The sequence below is a fragment of the Halichoerus grypus genome, chromosome 10, assembly GCF_964656455.1.
Source record: "Halichoerus grypus chromosome 10, mHalGry1.hap1.1, whole genome shotgun sequence".
Classification (NCBI taxonomy): Eukaryota; Metazoa; Chordata; class Mammalia; order Carnivora; family Phocidae; genus Halichoerus; species Halichoerus grypus.
In genome coordinates, this window is record NC_135721.1 from 120478733 (window position 1) to 120500140 (window position 21408).

Here is a 21408-nt window from a genome sequence, read left to right on the forward strand (position 1 = left end):
TATTAGGTGGCCTGAAATCACAAAGAATGAGGTTTTCTGGTGGTTTTATATGCTTCTAATCTATGGTCAAGTTCAACACAGTTCTTTTTGCATTAACAGATGCTTGAAGTGGCAGGATCCTTTCTCCAAAACATTTTAACAGTCTATTCGTAGATGAATTCCAGTTAAGGGGAAAGGGTACATACTTGAAGTAATCTTTAAGGCCATTAGTCTACTGTCTATAAATATTTTTACCATGAGGGATATAGATCAGTTTGTTCTTATTGGCTTCACTTTCTCACTTACTGGCTTCTCTTCTGACCAACATCTTTAGTCAGATGTTCTAATGTGGCCTTAAGTACGGAGAAGACCGGAGAAATGATGAAGCTAACTGAAGTACGGTGTATGACTTCAGTCAGCTTCATCATTTCTCCGGTCTTCTCCTCCTCCCGCCCATCTTTGTACAGCTTTCCTGTGTCTGCGAAAGCACCTTGTTCCGCTAATCACTTGGACCCAAAGACTTTGAGTCTTTGATTCTTCCTCTGAATTTATTTATTATACACAGCCAGTTTATGGAGTTCTGGAAGACTGCTTAAAAAACTGCTAGCTAGTTACTTTGCTTTTACCTTTCTACCCACACTGCCCTTCAACTAATCTTCCTTAAGTATGGCTTTTATTTTGTTCCTTTTCTGCTTGAGGTGGCTCCCTGTCGTCCTTAGAGTAGGACAGCCTTGCTCTTGGGTTAGTGTTATCTATCAAACTTTATCTTTCTCTTACTGCTCCTTAACACAAATCCCCTCTTGGACTAAGCTAGTCTTTTCCTTGTTGTATCCTTATGTAATAAGAAAAAATAGGGATTAGAAGGGAAGAAGCTGGAAGATAGTGTTTAGCTTTTGTTATTAAAAGTCTCAAACATGAACAGCAGTAGAGAGTAGTATAATGAACTCCCCGTGTGTCTTATACCCCACTTCTGTAACTTTCAACTTTTTGCCAATCTTGTTTTATCTCTTCCCATATCCCCCAGATTTATTTTTATTTATTTATTTATTTATTTAGCCTGAGGATATTTTAAAGCAAATTCCAGACACCATTCACCAGGAAGTACTTCTGTGTGCATCTGTAGAGGTTATTTCTCTATCAGTTTACCCTAGTGTAGATCATCTCTACATTTCTCTGTCAGTTGGTAATTTTATTTGTTTATACACAATTGGTGTTCTGTAGGCGCCCCATTTTGTTTTACTTGTCCTTTCTTCTTAGAAGGACCCAGTCTGACATGTGGAGCTATACGATGGCCATTCAGATATTTGAAGTTGTTATATATTAAACTTTTTGGTACCTGTCACACTACACATAGCACAGTTTGAGCATATGACAGACATGTACTAACTTCTTTTGAAATTAAGGGCACTTGGGATTCAGATCTTTGACCTAGGTCTTATTTGTATCACTGGAATTATTCCACTACAGCCTTACAGTTTCTTACCAGACATCTTGGTTTTGAGTTTTTAGATTAACAATTGCTTTAAAAGACTTGGGGACCTGGCTTTAAAATCAGTTTTGAAGTTTTGTGCCCTTAAAAAGATGTTTAAAAAAAAAAAAAAAATTAAAAAAAAAAGATGTTTAAAAAATAAAAGATAATGTTATTGTCATTGTCAGACTAGTTATCTGAAACCTACCTGGAATTACTTTCAGTTCATCTTTTACTTAATTTCCTTTTTCTTTAAATTTAGTTCTTTTTTAGTGACTTAAACTACCTTTTCCTTATATACACGTGTATTTGTCAAATCTTTGATAAATCATGGTAATTTTTTAAAAATAACTTATTTTTTATTGTAAAAGTGATTCATGATCATGGGGGGGAAGTTGGAAAACAAGGCAAAGTATACACACAAAATCTCAGGTTGCTCATAAATTTACCACCCACAGATAACTACTTTTAACGTTTGGGTGTCTGTCTTCTAGTTTTTTCATATTGTTGTATGTGTTTGTTGAATTATGCACAGAGCAATTTTTAAAAAAAATATTATATCCTTGCCATACTCTTGGGCCATAATAGCAGATCCTGATGTTCTGTTTCTTATTTGGTAAATCTGACCTATAAACAAATTCAAATAACACAGATTTCATTCCAGGTTGTAGAGCTGGTGGCATGTTTTGTTATTATTATGGTTAAGTCCTTAGTTTGGGGCAGATGTCATATGAGTATTACTGTCACGTGAACAGGGGTCACCACCTTTGTGTATTGGATTGACTCGGCATTTTACAATTCTGTATGCTACATGGAAGATTGGGTTTAAGTCCTGCTTTTTTTTTTTTTTTTTTTTGACACCATATGATTTTATTTTTCCCATCTCTGTGGGATGAGAATTTCTTATAGCTAGGGACATCTCATCAAATTTTTGTTTCCTTAGGGTCTGGCACAGAATAGATGCTTAGTGGATTATGTCAAATGTGACTTTTTTTTGCTGTGAGCCAGGAATGGGATGAGTACATACACTGCCTATACATTTTTATTAGTTATCTGTTGTTACACAAAGCATGTTACCTCAATGTTTATAGCTTAAAACAACAAACACTTGTTTTCTAATATAGTTTCTGTGAGCCAGGTATCTTATTCTTATTCTTATTTGGTAAATCTGACCTATAAACAGAGAAGCTTCGCTGGGTGGTTTTGGCTCAGGGTCTGTCTTTCTGTCATGAGATTGCATTTGTCTGAAGACTTACCTGAAACTGGAGGACCTACTTCCAAGATGGTTTACTCACATGGCAATTTCTCACCACATGGGCCTCTCCATTAGGGCTGCTTGAGTGTGGCACCTAACAGTATGGCACCTGGCTTCCCCCAGACCAAGGAGAAAGATCCAGTGCCTTTTATGACCTGGTGGCAGAAGTCACATACTGACATTTCCATCTTGCCCTATTTTTTAGGAATGAATTTCTAAGTCTAGCCTGTACTCAAGAAAATTAGGCCATACCCCTTGAACAGAGGAATATCAAAGAATCTGTTGGACCGACAAATTTTAAAACCATCACACATGTGTTGGGTACATAAACTTCCAGTTGATTCATATTCAACATTGGGGTGACCTGACTTCAGTGAGCCACGTTTTTAATAGGCTCTTGGAATAATTCTGGTAACACAATAAAATTTGAGAGTCACTAACAAATGCATGGGGAGAGATACCATGTTCATGGATCAAAAGACACAGCAATGTTTTGATGTCATTTTTCTCCAAATTGTCCTATGAACACAATCTTGCCAGCTGGCTTTTCTTCTTCTTTTTGGAAATTGGCAAACTGATGCAGAAGACATAGAATAGCCAAAACAGTTTTGAAAAAGAACAAGACTAAAGTACTTTTATAACCTGATTTCAAAACTTACTGTTAAAAAAAATTACCGTGAAGCTACAGTAATCAAAATAGTGTGTGTTTGTGTAAGGATAGAATAGAGTCCAGAAATAGACTTGCGATTATATGGCCACTTCATTTTCAATAAATAGGCCAAAGCAATTCAATGTGGGAAAGGGCCATCTTTTCAAAAAATGGTACTACAACTGGACATCCTTATAAATTAAAAAATGTACCCTATCCTTTACTTCTGTAAAACTCACAATATTTTTTGTGAAAAAAATTCACAATACATATATCTAACAAAAAAATTGTAATCTACAGTGTATAAAGAACTCTTACAAAACTCAGTAATAAGAAGACAAATATTTTTAAAATGAGCAAAAGATTCGAAGAGATACGTGACCAAAGAAGATACATGAGTGGCCAATAAGCAAATGAAAAGATGCCCATTACTTAATTAGGAAACTGGATTAAAACAACAGTGAGATACCACTATATACTTGCTAGAATGGCTGAAATTAAAGATCGATAATAACTAGATGTAAGAGACTTTATAACAGTTGCAACTCTAATGCATTTTGGTGGGAATGTATAATAGTACAACCACTTTGGAAAAGAGTTTGGCAATTTTGTATAAAGTTTAAGTTATACTTACCACATGACCCAGTGATTTCATTACTAAGTATGTACCCAAAAGAAATGAAAACATGTACTACACAAAGACTTGTATATGAATGTTCATAGCAGATTTATGCATAATAAGCAATGCCTAGAAACGACTCAAATGTATGTCAACAAGTGAATGGGTAAGTAAACTGCAGTATATCCATAACTGTGGGATTCCACTCAGCTGCAAAATCTTAACCAACTACTGTTACATCCAGCAGCATGGATGAATGTCAAAAATAACCTGCTAAGAAGTCAGAAGAGTAAATCCTGTGTGATTTCATTTATGTAAAACTTTAGACATAATCTAATCCGTAGTGCTAGCAAATTATTGGTTGCTTTGGGTGGGGGTGCAAGATTGGGATTGACTGGGGAGGGGCATAAGGGAAACTTTCTTGGATGATGTATCTTTGAAATGTATATATTTTACTGCATAGAAATTATACTTTATTATAGTTGATTTAAAAACATATCTCTTGAAAAAATATCTCGAGGTTTGGATTTTTCCAAAACTTACAGAGATGACCATTTGATCTTGAGAGTCAGTGTTCAAGATTTATCCTTTTGTGTCATTTATCATTTAGTATCAATAGTACCAGATCTAGGGAGAAGAATGCCAAACTGTTGCTTCCTTTTACAGTAGAATTCCCCTTTCCTCTTGGTGTTTGCAACACTTGTCTTGGTTTTAGAGGCAGGGTAATGGGATGCCTTGTCTGAGTGGCTTTGTGAAATCTTTCCTTCCAATGGAGTGTGCTGTTATGGCTATCTTGCCATTTGAATCCTGTCATTGTGCTTCTTGACCAGCTTGTCAAGGTAGGTGGGCAGGAGATAGCTTATGACTCCTCTTAACTGACTCATCTTTTATGGTTGCAGATTCTCATAAACACAAAGATAAACACAAAGATCGAGAACACCGGCACAAAGAGCACAAGAAAGACAAGGAGAAGGACCGAGAAAAGTCTAAACATAGCAACAGGTAAGGGTTAAACCAGCAAGTCCCTCATCATTTGGCAGTGGGTTGACTGGCTTGCCCACCTGGAATACACCTTAACTTGAGCCACAGGTAAATAGCATGGATAGCAGAGTAAAGAGAGACTGTATTTGATTCCAGAGTTGCTAAGAGTAACCTTGATCAATTCAGGCCTTACTGGGGATGCTATTGTTCAGATCAAGATGTACAAAGCAAGTATGATTTTCTTTCAATATGTAGCTCATTAAAAATAAAATTGGGCCGGGAGGCACCTGGGTGTCTCAGGTGGTTAAGCTTCTACCTTTGGCTCAGATCATGATCTCGGGGTCTTGGGATGGAGACCCACGTCGGGCTCCCTCCTCAGCAGGGAGTCTGCTTTTCCCTCTCCCTCTACTCCTCTCCCCACTTGTGCTTGCTCACTCGCTCGCTCTCTCAAATAAATAAAATTGTTAAAAAAGATAAAATTTGTTGGGGGGGCACCTGGGTGGCTCAGTTGGTTGAGAGTCTGACATTTGATTTCGACTCAGGTCATGATCTCAGGATTGTGAGATCGAGCCCCAAGTTGGGCTCTGCACTGGGCATGGAGCCCGCTTAAGATTCTCTCTCTGCCCCTGCCCCTCACAAAAAATACATACATATAATTAAAAAAAAAAAAACATTTATTTATTTGACAGAGAGAGAGGGAACACAAGCAGGGGGAGGGGGAGAGGGAGAAGCAGGCTTCCCTCAGAGCAGGGAGCCTGATGTGGGGCTCGATCCTAGGACCCCAGGATCATGACCTGAGCCAAAGGCAGACGCTTAACGACGAGCCACCCAGGCGCCCCCATATATATAATTTTTAACTAAGTCAGCTATGGATTGATTGTAACACATTGATATCCAGAGAACTTGCCTAAAAAAAGGTGACTGGATTGGCACCTGGGTATATGTATATATATTTTTATTCTTTCTGTACTTTAATGGGTATAAATTAAAACTTCTTAACTTAGGCTTCTGTGGTCTGTGAACCCCCTAAAATCATATGCAAAAGGTTGGTTATATGAGATTTTCCTGGAGAGAGCATTCTTAGTTTCATCAGATTATCAGAAGCATTCAGCTCTCACAGAAGCCAGTGACCACCAGTATAAATGAAACTCAGTAGTGCTGCCCTCTGATTCAAGCCTCAGAAAGATGTTTTCTTTTTTTTGGTGTATGAAGCAAGTGGTTAAACCCAAAGACTTAGGGTATCTTTGGATATGGGACCCCTTGTTGAAAATAAGGACTTATGCTTCCGTTTTGAGTTAAAGGCAGTTGTTGGGGAGAATGCTATCTGATATTCCCACAGTGGCCTAAGTTTTGTTAAAGGGGAATGTAAAGATCAGTCGTGCATTGGAACAAGTGCCTTCAGCCTACAGTCTCTTAGAACTGCTTCATTAGCTTGGCTTATTGTCTACAGACAAGTTAGAAGTGAGAATTGCTTTCTAATCTGTTCTTTTTATGAACCATTAAAAATTTTAAGATACTTCTAATGAATTCTTTTTATGAATAAGTCTTTATGAATCATTAAAATAACCAGATTTTCTCTAGTGGGGACATTACTTTATGTATCATCTACCACTCCTATGGTCTTTTTTCCTTCACCACTCACTCGTTTCTTACCACTTGATCATGTAGTTCTCATTTTCATTACTCTGGTGAATTTAATGCTAGTAGTTGAATCCGGCCTCAGTTCACATGTATCTTTTCTTCTCCAGTTTATAGTTGTTCAGCCCATATTAATATCTACCAAAGTGGATTTGAGAGCAAAGAATATTGCCAAGAATAAAGAAGTTCATTTCATAAAGATAAAAAGGAACCAGTTAGGAGGCCTTAACAATTATAAATGGTTATATACTAATATCAGAGCCTTAAAATACATGAAATAAAAACTGATAGAACTACAAAGAGAAATAGACAATTTATATTTATAGTCACATTTTACTGCCTCTTTCTCAATTGATAGTATAAGCAGAGAATCATTACAATGTTAGAAGACTTGAACATCACCAACTAACTTGATTTGTTTGAAATTTATAGAATATTCCACTCAACAACAGCGGAATACAGATTTTTGGCACATGGAGCATTTGCCGAGATAACTCCACATTCTGGGCCCAGCCCTCCTTCTTAAAACCACTTCCCTTGCCTTTCATGCCTCTGTCCTTTTCCACCTGTCTGGCCACCTTTCTCATCTTCTTCCAGTGCGCATAGCAGTTCTCGGCCTTTGGCTCTCTCTTTCTGCTACCTCTCTTGCCATATACCCTTCTCTCATATTCCATATCCAGTCTTGTGGAACCTCTCAGTTCCTCAAACACAACATGTTTTCTAATATACCCCTAGGGCTTTAAACATGCTGTTACTGGTTCTGGAAGACTCTGTTGCCCTCTTAATATCATCCTTTTTGTTGCAGCTTAGACTTTACTTCTTTCAGGTATCCTTTCTGCCCACCCCCTCATATTGAGTGCCACTCCTGTGTGTTCTCTGGCACCTTGAATATATTATCATAGTAATTACCAAGGTGCATTGGTGTTGTGATTGTCTCTTTACTTTCTGTAGTCCCCATTAGACTCTTAAGGTCTCTGAGAGCAGAGTTGAAGTCTGTTTCATTCGTTTTACATTCTCAAGGCTTAGTGTAGTATCTGGCAGATAGCTGGCACTTAACTAATCTATATATATTAAATCAGTGACTGGATGACCTATGGGCACACCAATTACCATCTCTCTTCTTTTCACATAGTCTTAATCTTCTACAGGATTGTTACCCCTGGCCATCCCATTTTTCAAACAAGTTTTTACTGTGTTTTTTGGTAAAAATAATACATAACGTGTTTTGCCGGGGTTTTTGTTGTTTTGTTTGTTTTGTTTTGCCGTTTTGAAGTGGCATTAAGTGTATTCACAGTATTGTACAGCCATCACCACTGTCCATCTCAAGAAATTTTTCATCATCCCAAATAGTCTCCGAACCCATTAAACAATACCTTCCCATTCTCCTTCCACTCCCCACCCTTCGCACCTTCAGTCTACTTTCTGTCTCTATGAATTTACCTATCCTACTACCTCATATAAGTGGAATCACAAAATACTCATCCCTTTTGTGTCTGGCTTATTTCTCTTAATCTAGTGTTTTCAAGGTTTATCCATGTTGTCCCATATAAGGATTCCATTCCTCTTTTATGGCTGAATGATACTCCCATTGTGTGTCTACACCACATTTAAAAAATCTCTTCCCATGTTGACAGATGCGTGGGTTGTTTCCATCTTTTGGCTGTCATGAATAACACTGCTGTGAACATAGGTATACAAGTATTTGTTTGAGTCCCTGCTTTCAATTCTTTGGGTAAATACTTAGGAGTAGAATTGCTGGATCATGTCAAACAAGTATTTTTATTCCGCCTGCCATGTTTATCCTGTGCTGGTTGATGTGAAGTACCAAAAAAATGAGGTAATCTTTGACCATGAAGGACTTCATCACCTGAGGAAAATGCTTATAAAGAAATGCTAATTTCTTGGAACACTACATCAAAAACTAATTATGTAATGTATAGTGATTAACATAACAAAAAAATTTTTAAAAAGGCAACCAAAGAACTTTATGGTATGCAAATTTTATGTAAAAAAAAAAGAAATGCTAATTTCTATGTTATCATGAATCTGTCCAAAAAAACTTAAAAAAAAATAAAGGTTAATATTTAAAACAAACTTTAAAGACCCCTTTTTCTCTGGCACATCTGATTTCACCAACCAAAATTGTGGGAGAAAAGATTAGGTAGAAGTGGTGTAAAAGGCTTTGGGACATCATTTTGACCCTGCTGTGTTTTACCAAAATCTCCTTTTTAAAAATAAACGATATGTTTTGGTGTCATTTTTCTTGGAAAGTCCATTGTAGCTTAATGGCCTTTGTCTAGAAGAAAGCCTCATCCTGGTTCATCGGCTTAGGTTCCACATGACTTTGGTTAGTTTGCCTAACCTTTCTCAACTCCTCTTTTCAGTTCCTGCATATTAATACACGCTTCATAGGGGACTTAGGGGAGTCAATAAGTATAAGAGCTCTTTAACTGTGAACTGTTTCATAAATATGAGGAGGTGGTATTTTGTACCTCTGTCAAGCATACTTTTCCAAGATTATAGCATAGGCAAATTCAGGAATTTGTTCTAACACAATTTTGTGCCTTTTAATATTTTCTTCATTTCTAATCAAAATACTCAAGAAATAATAGCCTGTTTGCCAAGAGGCATTGGAAAAACCTGGCCTGGGTTGCTGTTTACACATGACTAAGTCTAGCCCTGAATCTCTAATTCACATGAGTAAGTTTAAGACAGTTTAACCAGATTATGTGTCGTAAACAGACTTTTTAATACTTCTGTTTTGACCTCTGTTGACACAGTACCTCTTTGCAACAAAGCAAGTGTATTGGTTATATATCTGTATTTCAGTACAGTCCTATACAATATGTTCCTTTTTAAGTGACTTCTGATCTTTCTAGTAGTTCTGGGCTTCTTTTTTTTTCCTTCTGTAGCAGATTAAAGAAACTTTGAAGATTGTTAAGTCATCTCTGAGGAGCCCAGTATATTTAAGGTTTAACATGTTCTCTTCAAAAATGCTTAATTTTAGGGGCACCTGGGTGGCTCAGTCGGTTAAGCATCTGCCATTGATTCAGGGCGTGATCCTGGAGTAACAGGTGTCAAGCACTGTGTCAGGTTCCCTGCTGGTGGGGGGGGGGGTGGAGAAGTCTACCTCTGCTCCTCCCCCCACTCATACTCTTTCTCTCTCTCTCACTCAAATAAATAAAATCTTTTTTTAAAAATGCTTCGTTTTATTGTAGTATTTGCTAATCAATTTGGCATGATTTTGTTGCTATTATAAGAAAACAGGTTTTATACTAATGTGTTTCTATGTCTTTCCTCCTCTGCTAGATAAAAGCATCAATCATTTCTCATTAGGCTACACTTAGGACCCAAATCCAGGAGGCTTCTTTCTCCCACATAGTAACATGTGCTGCATACTTGGAATGTCAGAGAATGGGACACCAGCCTTTCTGCCGAGACAGAATGGGATATGGACCCATCCCTCAGGAGATCCCATCTTAGTCATATACTTTCTCCTGTATTCTTACTTAAGGTACAAAATAAGGAGAGCGTATTAAAAGATCATTCTGTCTTATCTCTTTGTGTGGTCAGGAGTCTGAGGTGACATACCCAAAGTCACATGATGGTGTGTTAGCAGAGCAAGGATGAGAGACCAGGGTTTCTGAATCGTTGTTTTTCTCCACTGCATTATTCCTTTTACTAAAAAGAAAAAAATCTGCCCTAAGGAAGGTTAGTTGTGGAGCTAAACTGTGTAAATGCAAGCATCTCCTTCTCATATGCATGCAGTTAGCAGCTCAGATTATAAAATGCCAGATTCTTTCAGGCACTGCCTCTTTCTCTTTGGGCCCCGAGTCTGGAAGGTTTTGGCAGTAGAAGTACTAATCTCATTAAATTCTGACCCTGTGAAAACCCCATCTCCGAATATTGCCTTTTTGGCCTTATAATATTGCAGGAAGAGTTTATACCAAAGTCAAATAAAAATAATTTCTTCTGTTATTTGTCTCTGACATTGCTTCTTTCTGTTAGCATTAATATTTAGTACTTCAAGTCTTTGTAAAAATAAATCCTCCCAAAAGAAACCAAAGGAATATTCTTTCTAGATGCTAAGGAATCACTGGGCTGGGGTTGTAGGATCTCACCAGATACTTTCCTTGAAAAGTTGCATTCTTCGCTATAAATTATCTTCAATACTAGAACTTATATAAACAACACTATTAAAAGCAATTGTGGTGGGGGTTGGTTTTAGAAATAAAGGACTTCATGGGGCGCCTGGGTGGCTCAGTTGGGCATCTGCCTTCGGGTCAGGTCATGGTCCTGGGGTGTTGGGATCGAGCCCCACGTCGGGCTCTGTGCTCCGCGGGAAACCTGCTTCTCCCTCTCCTACTCCCCCTGCTTGTGTTCCCTCTCTCGCTGTCTCTCTCTCTGTCAAAAAATAAATTTAAAAAAAAGAATCTTTAGAAATAAAGGACTTGGTATGTGAAAAACAAGATTCTTCCTGGTAGGTTTTTTTTTCCCCCCTCCTGCTAGTTTTTGACTGTGTGTCTCTTGCCAGTTGTAAGCCTGGCACTCAGGCTGGAGTGACAAATGTGTGGAAAGCCAGGGAAGACAGAAAAGCATTGCTGTGAAATAGTAAGGGAAGTGCTTTTCCAGCCATGTCGGCAGTGCTGATCTGTACAGTCAGTGAGAGAAACATCTGAGGATAAGGACGCTTTTGGTTCCTGCTTTCCCTTCAGTTCCAAATTCTACCTGAATTAGAATTGAGAGAATGTAGGATCCTAGGAAAATGCACTGGAGTTAAGCAACCAGTTCTCAGGGGAAGTTTTTCTTAACAGAATCAAATTTAAAAGACATTTTTCCTCCCTTATTTGTGAACTATTTGCCAAAGCCCTTCATTTATCTGCACATCCCCATATTTTACCATGTCTGGGGGGAGAAATGGACATTTAACCTGAGCAGGTAGAGAAGTTGGGTAGTTTAGAAAGGAGGAAACTGAAGTACCATCACCATTCACGTGGGACTCTGTGATATAGTGAAAAGCACACAAAGAAGTCGAGAGGCCAGGTTCTATCATTTACTGTGTCCTACATCTTACTAGTTGTGTGTCTTATTAACTTTGGGGTCTTGTTTTCCATTTTGGTCAAGTGTTGATAGCAGTATTGGTCTGGTCAAGCTTTTAAGTTTGTTGGGGAGAGTTCAGTGGAGTTCTGCAGATGAAAGCTCTTTGGAAACGGTAACATACTAAATAATTGAAATGATGGTGGTGGTGATTAGCATAAATCCTGGTAGAGTATCATTCAGATAAATTAGAGCTGTCGATTTTGGTAATCTTTGAATCTAATTTAGTATTTTTCGATAACATCCAGTTTGGAGCCCTAGTTTTCAATTACATCTAGCTGCATTATAATGAACTATAATTTTTTTTTTTAAGAGTTCATGGTAGAAAGGGTATTTAAGCTAGCCACTGAAAGATGGTTAAGATCATGACAAGGGAAGGTGATGGCTAGAAAGATGGCATTTCCAGACAGTGAGAAAAGCATTATAAAAACATGGACACTCTGTGATGTACTTTGCTCTGGGAAGAATCCAGTTAGGTGGACCCTGGGTTAACAGAAGGTGGGATAGAAAATGGGGCCCAAGAGGCAAAACTATTAAATGTTATTTCACAAAGTTGGGACTTGAATCTGAAGGGAGCAAGAAGTCATTGAAAATAATTGAGAAAGGGAGATAGAGGACTTAGCCACCAACTGCATGAGGGGTCTATAAATAATTTCTAAAATTCCACTCCACTACAAGTTTTCATAATTCTTGTGATTTTATTTAGTAACCTGTAATGGTGATGTGCATTAGGAAATCTTCATTTTTTAGAATCTTTGAGGAACTGACTGCTGCATTCTTTTCCCGGAGACAACCTTTGAATTTGCTTAGAATTTTTAATTTAGCAAATGTTATTTAAGCCATAATTGCCTGCTTTCCTTGAAGGGGCCATGAGTCTCTCCTTCCTCCACAGCTTGGCAGCTCTTCAAGGCTCTTGCATAGGAATCCCCTGTGATTCCATTGGTTTGCATGCTGCTGGGCTCTGCTGCCCTGAGGAGCGGGCTGGTAGCAGGATGAGTTTATTCTCTTAGCCATTAGTAGCTAAGTCTTATTCTCAGAAGATAGAAAGCCTCCTTCTCTCTCTGGCAGTGTTTCTTTTTTGTTTTGTTGAGAAGTTATGTAACAGAATGGTCTAGTGCATGATTCTGGAGCTAGGTTGCCTGAGTTTAAATCCTTGTTACCTCTCGTTAGAGGTGTTTCCTTGGATGAGTTACTTAACCTTTCTGTGTCTCAGTTTCCACATCTGTAAAATGGAGATACGAATACTTACCTCAGAGTTTTGTTATGAGGATTTAAACTGTTAAGAAGAGTGCGTGGCAGTTAATGCTATTCAAATATCTGTTAAATATTTTTCTTGGTGATAGAGGACAGACTGTTTTTGTTTTCTTTAATAGATTTAAATGGTTTCCCACAGCCAGTATCCTAGCTTCCCAGAATATCAGACACAGGTTTGTTGTTGTTGTTTTTCCACTTAAAGGGGTAGCAAGTGCCTTCCTGGGCCAAAAGAAAAATATTTTTTCCTCCTAGCTTCCTACTGCCATTTCCCTACTTCTACACTTCTGCCTCAGTGTCTTACAGGAACCCTGGTCAGCCTTCTTTGCTCAGCCTCAGCAGAAGTCATAGACTTTCACTATCACTTTAAAAATAGTGTAGGTTACCTTTTTCCTTAGTGGAATTTAGCTGATTGAAGCATAAGACAGGCATGAACACTCCGGAGATGTGGCTTTGAATCTTTCCATTTGTTCTCTTTGGCATTGACTTTTGCTTGTCCAGGCTCTGCTAGTTTGGTGGATCTTATTCCCAGACAGACACGAGCCCTGAGCCAAGGAGTCAGCTTCTGAAGCTGGCCAATAATTGGTATTTTCTCTCCCAGAGTTCTAACAATGAACATATTTCATCCAAAAATGTGACCATTACAGAGGTTCTAGGAATGCTAGCTATTATCTGTATTTTGGCCTTCAGTGTATCCCAGACTACACTCATTCTTAAAATGTATTTCTTTTCTTTTTCTTCTAAGATTTTATTTATTTGAGAGAGAGTGAGAGAGACAGAGAGAGCACGAGTGGGGGGGGGGGGAGAGGGAGAAGCTGACTCCCCGCTGAGCAGGGAGCCTGATGCAGGGCTTGATCCCGGGACCCTGGGATCATACCTGAGCTGAAGGCAGATGCTTAACTGGCTGAGCCACCCAGGTGCCCCAAAGTATATTTTTCCTTCAGATATTTGGGTTTCTTGCTGTGGCCAGTAGTAAGCCTTTCTTCTGGTTTGTTGTTCCTCTGTAGCCCCACTGAAGCTTTTCTAGTGCTTCTGTCATCTGTGCACTGCTTCTGAGCTGGCCATTATTGTAGCCTTCAGTTCTCCTGAAGCTTTTTTTGTGCCTTTGACATATTGTGTCTATTATGTATGGAAAAGTGGCAGGATCAGTGTAAAGAAGAGGGTAACATCTCTTAAAACAGTCAGCATACGAACTCATCTTCTACATTGGTCAGACTTTCTGTCAGCTCATTATCAGTGGAAAAGATGCTGCTCTTTAAGCCACCATGAAAGTCAAACTAGTTTTAAACCTTTTGGAAAAAGAGGTACATGTTAGGAAATCCTGAATGATGATGAGTCAGTCTAACTGATCCCAGATTGACTCTGTTTTCTACCACTGGCCAAATCCTGCCTCTAACCTTCCGTGGCGCACAGCCTCAGACAGGCTTCTCTATCACAGGACTTTGTCCCCCAAATGCATTTGCTACTTAACTTCAGGTAGATTTCCTAGGAAAGACTGACACTGGGTCTTGCTCTTTGCCAGCCCTCCTGCCGAATGAGGGGGTAGGACTCCCAGTACTCTGTGCTCTATTTCTGGAGTCAGGGACAGGAACGCATTTGACAAGTTGACTTGTTAGTATTGTGTTCAGGACTCCATAAACAAAAATTTTTAAGTCTACAGTGGGATGCCTTGTACCACAAGATGTCCTCAGTCCTGAATCATCTGAGCTCACTTAGTATATAAAAACCCATCCCTGCTCTCTTCTATCTAAACCGTTGGGAATAGAGGAGAGTGATTTCCTTTGGAAGGGCACATTGATAGTTCCATCTCATTCTGGTCTTTGATTAATTATGACCTATGACAGGGTTACTACTCTAGCAGGAACTTTGAATTTCCTGAATAGATTTCTCTCTGGTTAGTAGGCAGAGGAAATAATTGACTTTTTTCACTTTTCTGGGGGTGGCCTGGGTACTGTCTCATTGCTTTGTCGTTTGCTGACTTCTTCCCTGATCTCTGTTCAGTATGATAACGAATAGCAAAGCTGAAAACTGGAGGGCTGTGTATACACTTACAGGTAGGTGCCCCAGAAAGCCAGTTGCTAGTGAAGCGGACTAATGTTCTTTCTAGGAATGGCTTTCATTGAGAAAGAGAACAGGGGAAGGTAGAACATAGTGAAAGATCGAGCGTTCCTAAACTTAGATTCCTGAATCAACCGTGTATAGTTTCATGGGAAGACAAAATAAGGAGCAGCTATCCCAAAGGTTTTATCATTTCAGATATCCAAGATCTCTGTTCTAGAGAGTTTCTACTTGATGGTAAAAATAAAGTTTTGACCTTATGTATATCAAATCTCAGACTGGCCATGCATTTGTCTCTAACACCAGTCTACTTCAAATGGTAGATATCAATTTCATGGACATGTGATGGTACTGATTTAGCAGAAAGTGCCCTGAACTTGGAGATGGAAATACTGAGTTAAATCCAAATCCCAGCTTCCCTTCTTTCTAACATTGTAACTTTGAATTAGACTTTGAATCACTGTTTCTAAATCAGTCTAAGGGGACAATAAAATCTTCCTCACAGGAGTATTGTGAGGATTGAATGGAATAATGTATGTGAAAATGCAAGCACAATGCTTTCTTATAAAGTGGGAAGTTTTTCTTACTGTGTGGGGAGGTATTTATCCATCAGTATTGTGAATGTAATTGTTCCAAATTGTGTAGATGACCATTAATTCCTCTTAACAATTAATGTTTCAAAACACTAAAACTACAATGCTTGTAAAATGGAATAGTAAGCTCATACACTTTGCTGGTGATAGGATTTCATATGTGTAAGCTATGATCTCATATGTCTAAACTCCTGAAGAATCTGTTGCAGTCTGGCAACTTTGCTGTTTCACCAGTCATTCTAAAGCTGGAGAGCTTAATGAGAATTGGGAGTAAGCGTGCTCACGAGGTTGGGAGTCATTTTTATACAAAGTACAGGATAATTTTTTGGTAAAACATTGCATTTTGGTAAAAACAGATTCCGAGAACACACAGGGTGGAGAGTGACATCATAATCGTGCTGAGAACAAGAAGCCTGGTAGGAAACTTGGTGACCATGTGCCTCCACGTACGCTGGAACTAGGTGCAGCCCTCATGAGTTAAAAGGAAAAGTTTGCTCATGGAGAAAGTTGTTGCTTCATTGTGTGGCACATCTAAATAAAAACCCAATGAGAGCAACATAGAGGGAGGAGTATATAAACAAGAGAAAGTAGGCATTGTTTTCTTTCAGTCTGACAGTTCCTGGATCTTCCTAAACCTGTAGTCCTGTTTCTTCTAGTCCCCTTGTCCTCCTGCTTCTGCTTATTATTACCCAAATGCCTATCTTGAGTTGAGGCTCTTTTCGTGCTCAGAGATGTGTGTGACAGCAGATGCTTTTCTGATCTAGGTTCTATAGCTCTCACCTAACTGGTTGCCATCATTTGTTTCTCCCTTTTTGGCTGTTGATGTACCCAGGTGTGCTGGTGAAATCTCTTTAGAACAAACTCCATGGGTTAGATATAACCTTAGGAGCTCATTGTTAGTAAAATCTACTTCTTCTGGCCTGAGGGCTAAATGTGACGACAGATGGGAGATGCAGTCTGTGGTGGTGGGAAGGGCAGGAACCGATGCTGACTCTGGGCCTGTGTCTGTGAGCTGGGGTTGCTGCCAGCTCTCCTGCGTCTGGGGCTTGGGGGGGCTCCCCAGTTCACAGCACTTGCATTCAAGTCCCTTTTGTTAACCTGTGGAATTTATCGGTTGGTGCAGTGAACAAGGTTCCTAAACTGCCTGCCCAGTGCACTGAAGAAAACAGTCCTCCAGTGTTGTGCCACCCTAAACTATAGCTTGTGATTTTTGCTTATTGCCTCTTTAGTCTTTGTCCACAGGCATGTTTTTATATAGTTGCAGTCCCTTTATATATTCCTTTTTCTCCATGCATGGCCATAAACATTGTCCATATATATATATTCATAGGGCTCACAAACTATAGCATAAGAGCTGTGTAATTTGATACATCACAGGTTCCCCCTTTTGTTCCTTACTAAGGTTGTATCTCCTTTCTTGGTGGTTTTTGTTTGTTCTTGTTTTTTGTTACGGAAAACATCAAAGTGAACATCATTTGTAGTGTTATTTTCCAAAGAGAGATTTCCAGGAGCTAGATACTAGGGTATGAGCCTTTTTAATGGCTCTTGCTTTCTAATGTCATATTTAGTTTTCCAGAGGAGCAGTGCCTTTACAGTGCTTACCAGTATGTCCACAAACCCCTTTAAAAGCAAGGCTTTTAAATGTTTAGCGCAGGACATGTCTTTGCTTTTTAGCTAGGTCTTTTCTTATTGTGAAGGAAGGACCAAGCAGGGTTTATAAGCCCTATCTAGAAGTGACTAGCTTTTCCTAGTTAAAGCTAGCAGGAAACATCTACTGTATTGTTGGGCTGTTCACTGCACAGAGCCACCAAATGCATTTTTTTGTGTGAATTGTTTTTACCTTTTCACATCAGATTTGAATGCTCAGTTTGGAGCTTTCATCGTCATAGTTTTTGCTGGTAGAATGTTGTAGAAACAGTGGGCTTGCTGTATATTCGTAGTCACTTAAAAAAAAAAGTCCTGGTATGTTTAGAATGACCACGTTTCTCTATTTGGTTCCTTTGCTCCTTCGAAAAAATAAAAACATCAAACAAGATAAAGTCCAGTTGCCAAGAGTCTCCGCTTGAACCTTCTGTCAGGACTGTTTATTTAAAGCATTGTAAGTTTCCATGGTTTCATGTTATCTTAAGCTATCTTGTGAGTTGATCTTGTGAAGTAAACCCTTGTGGTCCTTACATCTGGGCTAACTCTGTGTCTTTTTTTCTTTTGTTTTCTTTTTTTTTTTTTTTACAGTGAACATAAAGATTCTGAAAAGAAACACAAAGAGAAGGAGAAAACCAAACACAAAGATGGAAGTTCAGAAAAGCATAAAGACAAACACAAAGACAGAGACAAGGAAAAACGAAAGGAGGAAAAGGTACAGAACTTTCCATTGGGAAGGAAGGGCTGTGGGTTGTACTTTTCATTTTCTTTATCTTTAAAAGCAGGTAATGAAAGTACCCTCACTGCACAGTAAGATCCCTTGGCCTTTGAGTGAAAAAGGTCTCTGTCAGGAGACTTAAGCATCAGTCACAGTCTTAAACTATGAAAACCAAAGCCCTTTACCACTGAATTTCACAGGACCAGATCTATCCATATCATTATCTTACTTTATTTTTTATTTTATTTTATTTTTTTTAAAGATTTTTTTTTTATTTATTTATTTGAGAGAGAGAGAATGAGAGAGAGCGAGTACATGAGAGGAGGGAGGGTCAGAGGGAGAAGCAGACTCCCTGCCGAGCAGGGAGCCCGATGCGGGACTCGATCCAGGGACTCCAGGATCATGACCTGAGCCGAAGGCAGTCGCTTAACCAACTGAGCCACCCAGGCGCCCCCATTATCTTACTTTAAATGGCAAATAGGTAAATTAAGAATGTAGGGTTTCTGGAAATGCCAGTGTTCTTTCATGGGGAAAATTCTGGTTTTGGGAGAAGGCCTAGGGCCATGTTGGCCTTCTGTTGAATGAGGTCCTTCCTGAGTGAAAACTCAGTGATGCTGGTGCTTTTGTGGCTTTTGGTTCCAGCATCACTAGTATAAGCCTTCTCAAAATCTCTAGGTTCATCTGGCTACAAATGAGGGGTATGGTGTATAGACTTTAAAAAAAAAATCATTTTGGGGTGCCTGGGTGGCTCAGTCAGTTAAGCATCTGACTCTTGATCTCAGCTCGGGTCTTGATCTCAGGGTCAGGAGTTAAAAAAGAAAAGAAAATTACACCTTCCTTTCACCCCTTGCTCATTGCCCTTTATCTTTCTCTTTCTGGAGGCAGCCACTATATCCACTATTTTTTTGTGTTATTCCAGAGATACCATATTTGTGTGTGCACGTGTGTGAGTGCATGTGCATATATATGTGTATGTATCCTTTTGTATGTCTGAAGAGTTTTGAAAGACCATGTGTGTCTGGGAAAGGAGGGGGAATGTGAATATACTTTGCCTAAATCAGAGAAGGCAGGAAACAGACTATTCCATTTTGTTTTTTATTTTCTCTGCACTGCCAAGGGCAAATACTTGAGAGAGAGTATATTTATTGAGGGAGGGGGACCTGCCGTCATTTAAAGGTAAAAAGCTGCCATTTTGAGGGGAAGCATTTCTCAGTAAATTGGATAATTCACCCTGAAGAACTGTAAGAAACAAGTCTTAGGAAAATGTCAAGACCTTTGCTTCCCCTGTTCAGTTTTGCTAATAGTAAGAGTGAGTCTGCGATCAAGATGCTCCCAAGAATTGAAGCCAAATGTTCTCAAATAAGAGAAAGGCTTTTTGAAATGTAGTCCCTTCAAGGTACTAATCAGTTACTATTCTTTTCAGGTTAGAGCCTCTGGGGATGCAAAAATAAAAAAGGAGAAGGAAAATGGCTTCTCTAGGTGAGACTCTTCTGCTGCCGGGCTGCTCTTCCTCTTGGCCAGCTGTGCATGTGGTGGTGTCACCTGAACTTACCCAAAATGTCCTGACCAGGCCCCCGCTAGGTTTCCAGGGAGCTTGGCAGTGAGAGGACTTGGTCTAAGCTAATTTGAGCATCTCTAAAGTGTCATTTAGTGAAACTGACCAGTACATTTTCCAGAAGGCTATTTTGAGTGGAGAAGAGTAACAGGAAGAAATTTCTAAAAATTCAGATACAATTTACATACCAGAAATTTCACCCTTTAAAAGTGTATAGTTTATTGGTTTTTAGTGAATTCACAAGGTTGTACAACCTCCCCTACCCCACTATCTTAATTTCAGAACATTTTCATCTCCCCCAAAAGAAACATCATACTCAGTCAGTAGTAATGATGGAGTTTACCAGAAAACCCTACTCTGAATTCCTCCTTAGTAATACAGTAGTCTTCCCCCCATTTGCGCCCCCCCCAACTTAATCCACAGTTTTGCTTTCTGTGGTTTCATTTAGCCGTGGTCAACCACGGTCAGGAAGTAGGTGATACTCCTTCTGACGTTGTCAGGTCAGTAGTAGCCTAATGCTCTGCCACAGCGCCTGTGTCATTGACCTCACCTCATCTCATCACGTAGGCATTCATCACACACCACAAGAAGGGTGAGGACAGCACAATAAGGTATTTTGAGTGAGAAAGAGACCATGTTCTCATAAATTTTACTACAGTGTATTATAATTGCTCTGTTTTTATTACTATTAATCTCTTGCTGTGCCTGATTTATACATTAAACTTTACCATAAGTATGTATGTATAGGAGTAATTGTGGTGTACATACAGGGTTCAGTACTTCCCATAGTTTCAGGCATTCACTGGAGGTCTTGGAATATATGCCCTCTGGAAAAAGGTGGACTACTGTATTCTGAGGCTCATCTATAGCTATAGAAGCTTAGTTGGTCTACATTTTAAGGATAAGTGTAGAGTTGAGTAGAAATGCATTATCTCTTTTCAAGAAGAGGAAAATGCATACAATCTAGAGGTCAGTTTTTCTGTACTATTTTTGCCATTTTGATTGTTTTCCTCATCTGCCTCAGCTCCCTAAAAAAACCCTCCAGTTTCAAAAAATAAGTTTATGATCATATATTCTCACTTGCTGCATTGAATGACAGAATGGATTTCCTAGGAGTTGTTGGAACGGTTTGCATATTGACTAGAACAAAGTGTTGGGGAGTTTTGCTTCCTTGAAACTCTGAACTTTCAGTTTCATTTGGGAACATTTTTGAAAATTCTGCCATGTTCTCTGAGTCCCTTGACTAGGAGAAGTAGGTGCCCTCTTCAGGCATATTTTGTAACTGTTATAGGAATGTGGAATAATAATTCAAGAAGCATTAGAGCTGAAAACTACCCTAGGTGTTCTGATTTCTTAGATAAAGTGAGTACTGGGTGGCTATTTCCTGCCAAGAGACCACCTAGGACTTTTATAAACTAACACTAAGGTATAAATAGACTCTCTGGACTTGGTGTGTAGCCCAGGATTCAGTTTCAGACTTTCTGTGTTAGAAGATTAGGAACACAGTCTTCTAGGCAGGTCTCTATATTCACCTTGCTGGGCTTCTTGCTAGCTTACATGTTTGTCTTTGTAGACAATCCAAATGCTTTCCTGGGTGGAACACAGTTTTCTGATAAATTGTTTCAGAAGTTCTTCCTTCAGCCCTAGTAACCCTTCCCACATGTTGTTAACTTCACCCATGACAGTACTAGGATCTAGCATTTACTTAACTAGTTGGGTCAGTGGCAATGTTTTTTCCTTTTGGTGCAAAGCGTTTGGAGATACTGGACTCTTGATGCTATGTTAGTGATTTCCATGGTGAGGGGAAGCAGATATAGAGATTGGCATTTGAAGAATGTGCAGAAATAAGGAAGAAAAGCTAATCTCTTTAAACATTCAGATTCTGTGTCAAGCAAAGGGATCCAGT

General features: G+C 39.1%; 1 protein-coding gene across 1 annotated transcript in view; it reads left to right on the forward strand.

Moving 5' to 3' along the window:
- The window catches only part of TOP1 (DNA topoisomerase I), an 89549-nt gene that overhangs the window by 26543 nt on the left and 41598 nt on the right, over nucleotides 1–21408 (forward strand). The window contains exons 3-5 of the mRNA XM_036121381.2: nucleotides 4870–4972; nucleotides 17821–17944; nucleotides 19371–19426. Of these exons, the coding sequence (XP_035977274.1) occupies nucleotides 4870–4972; nucleotides 17821–17944; nucleotides 19371–19426 (283 nt within the window). The remainder of the gene's footprint in view (nucleotides 1–4869; nucleotides 4973–17820; nucleotides 17945–19370; nucleotides 19427–21408) is intronic.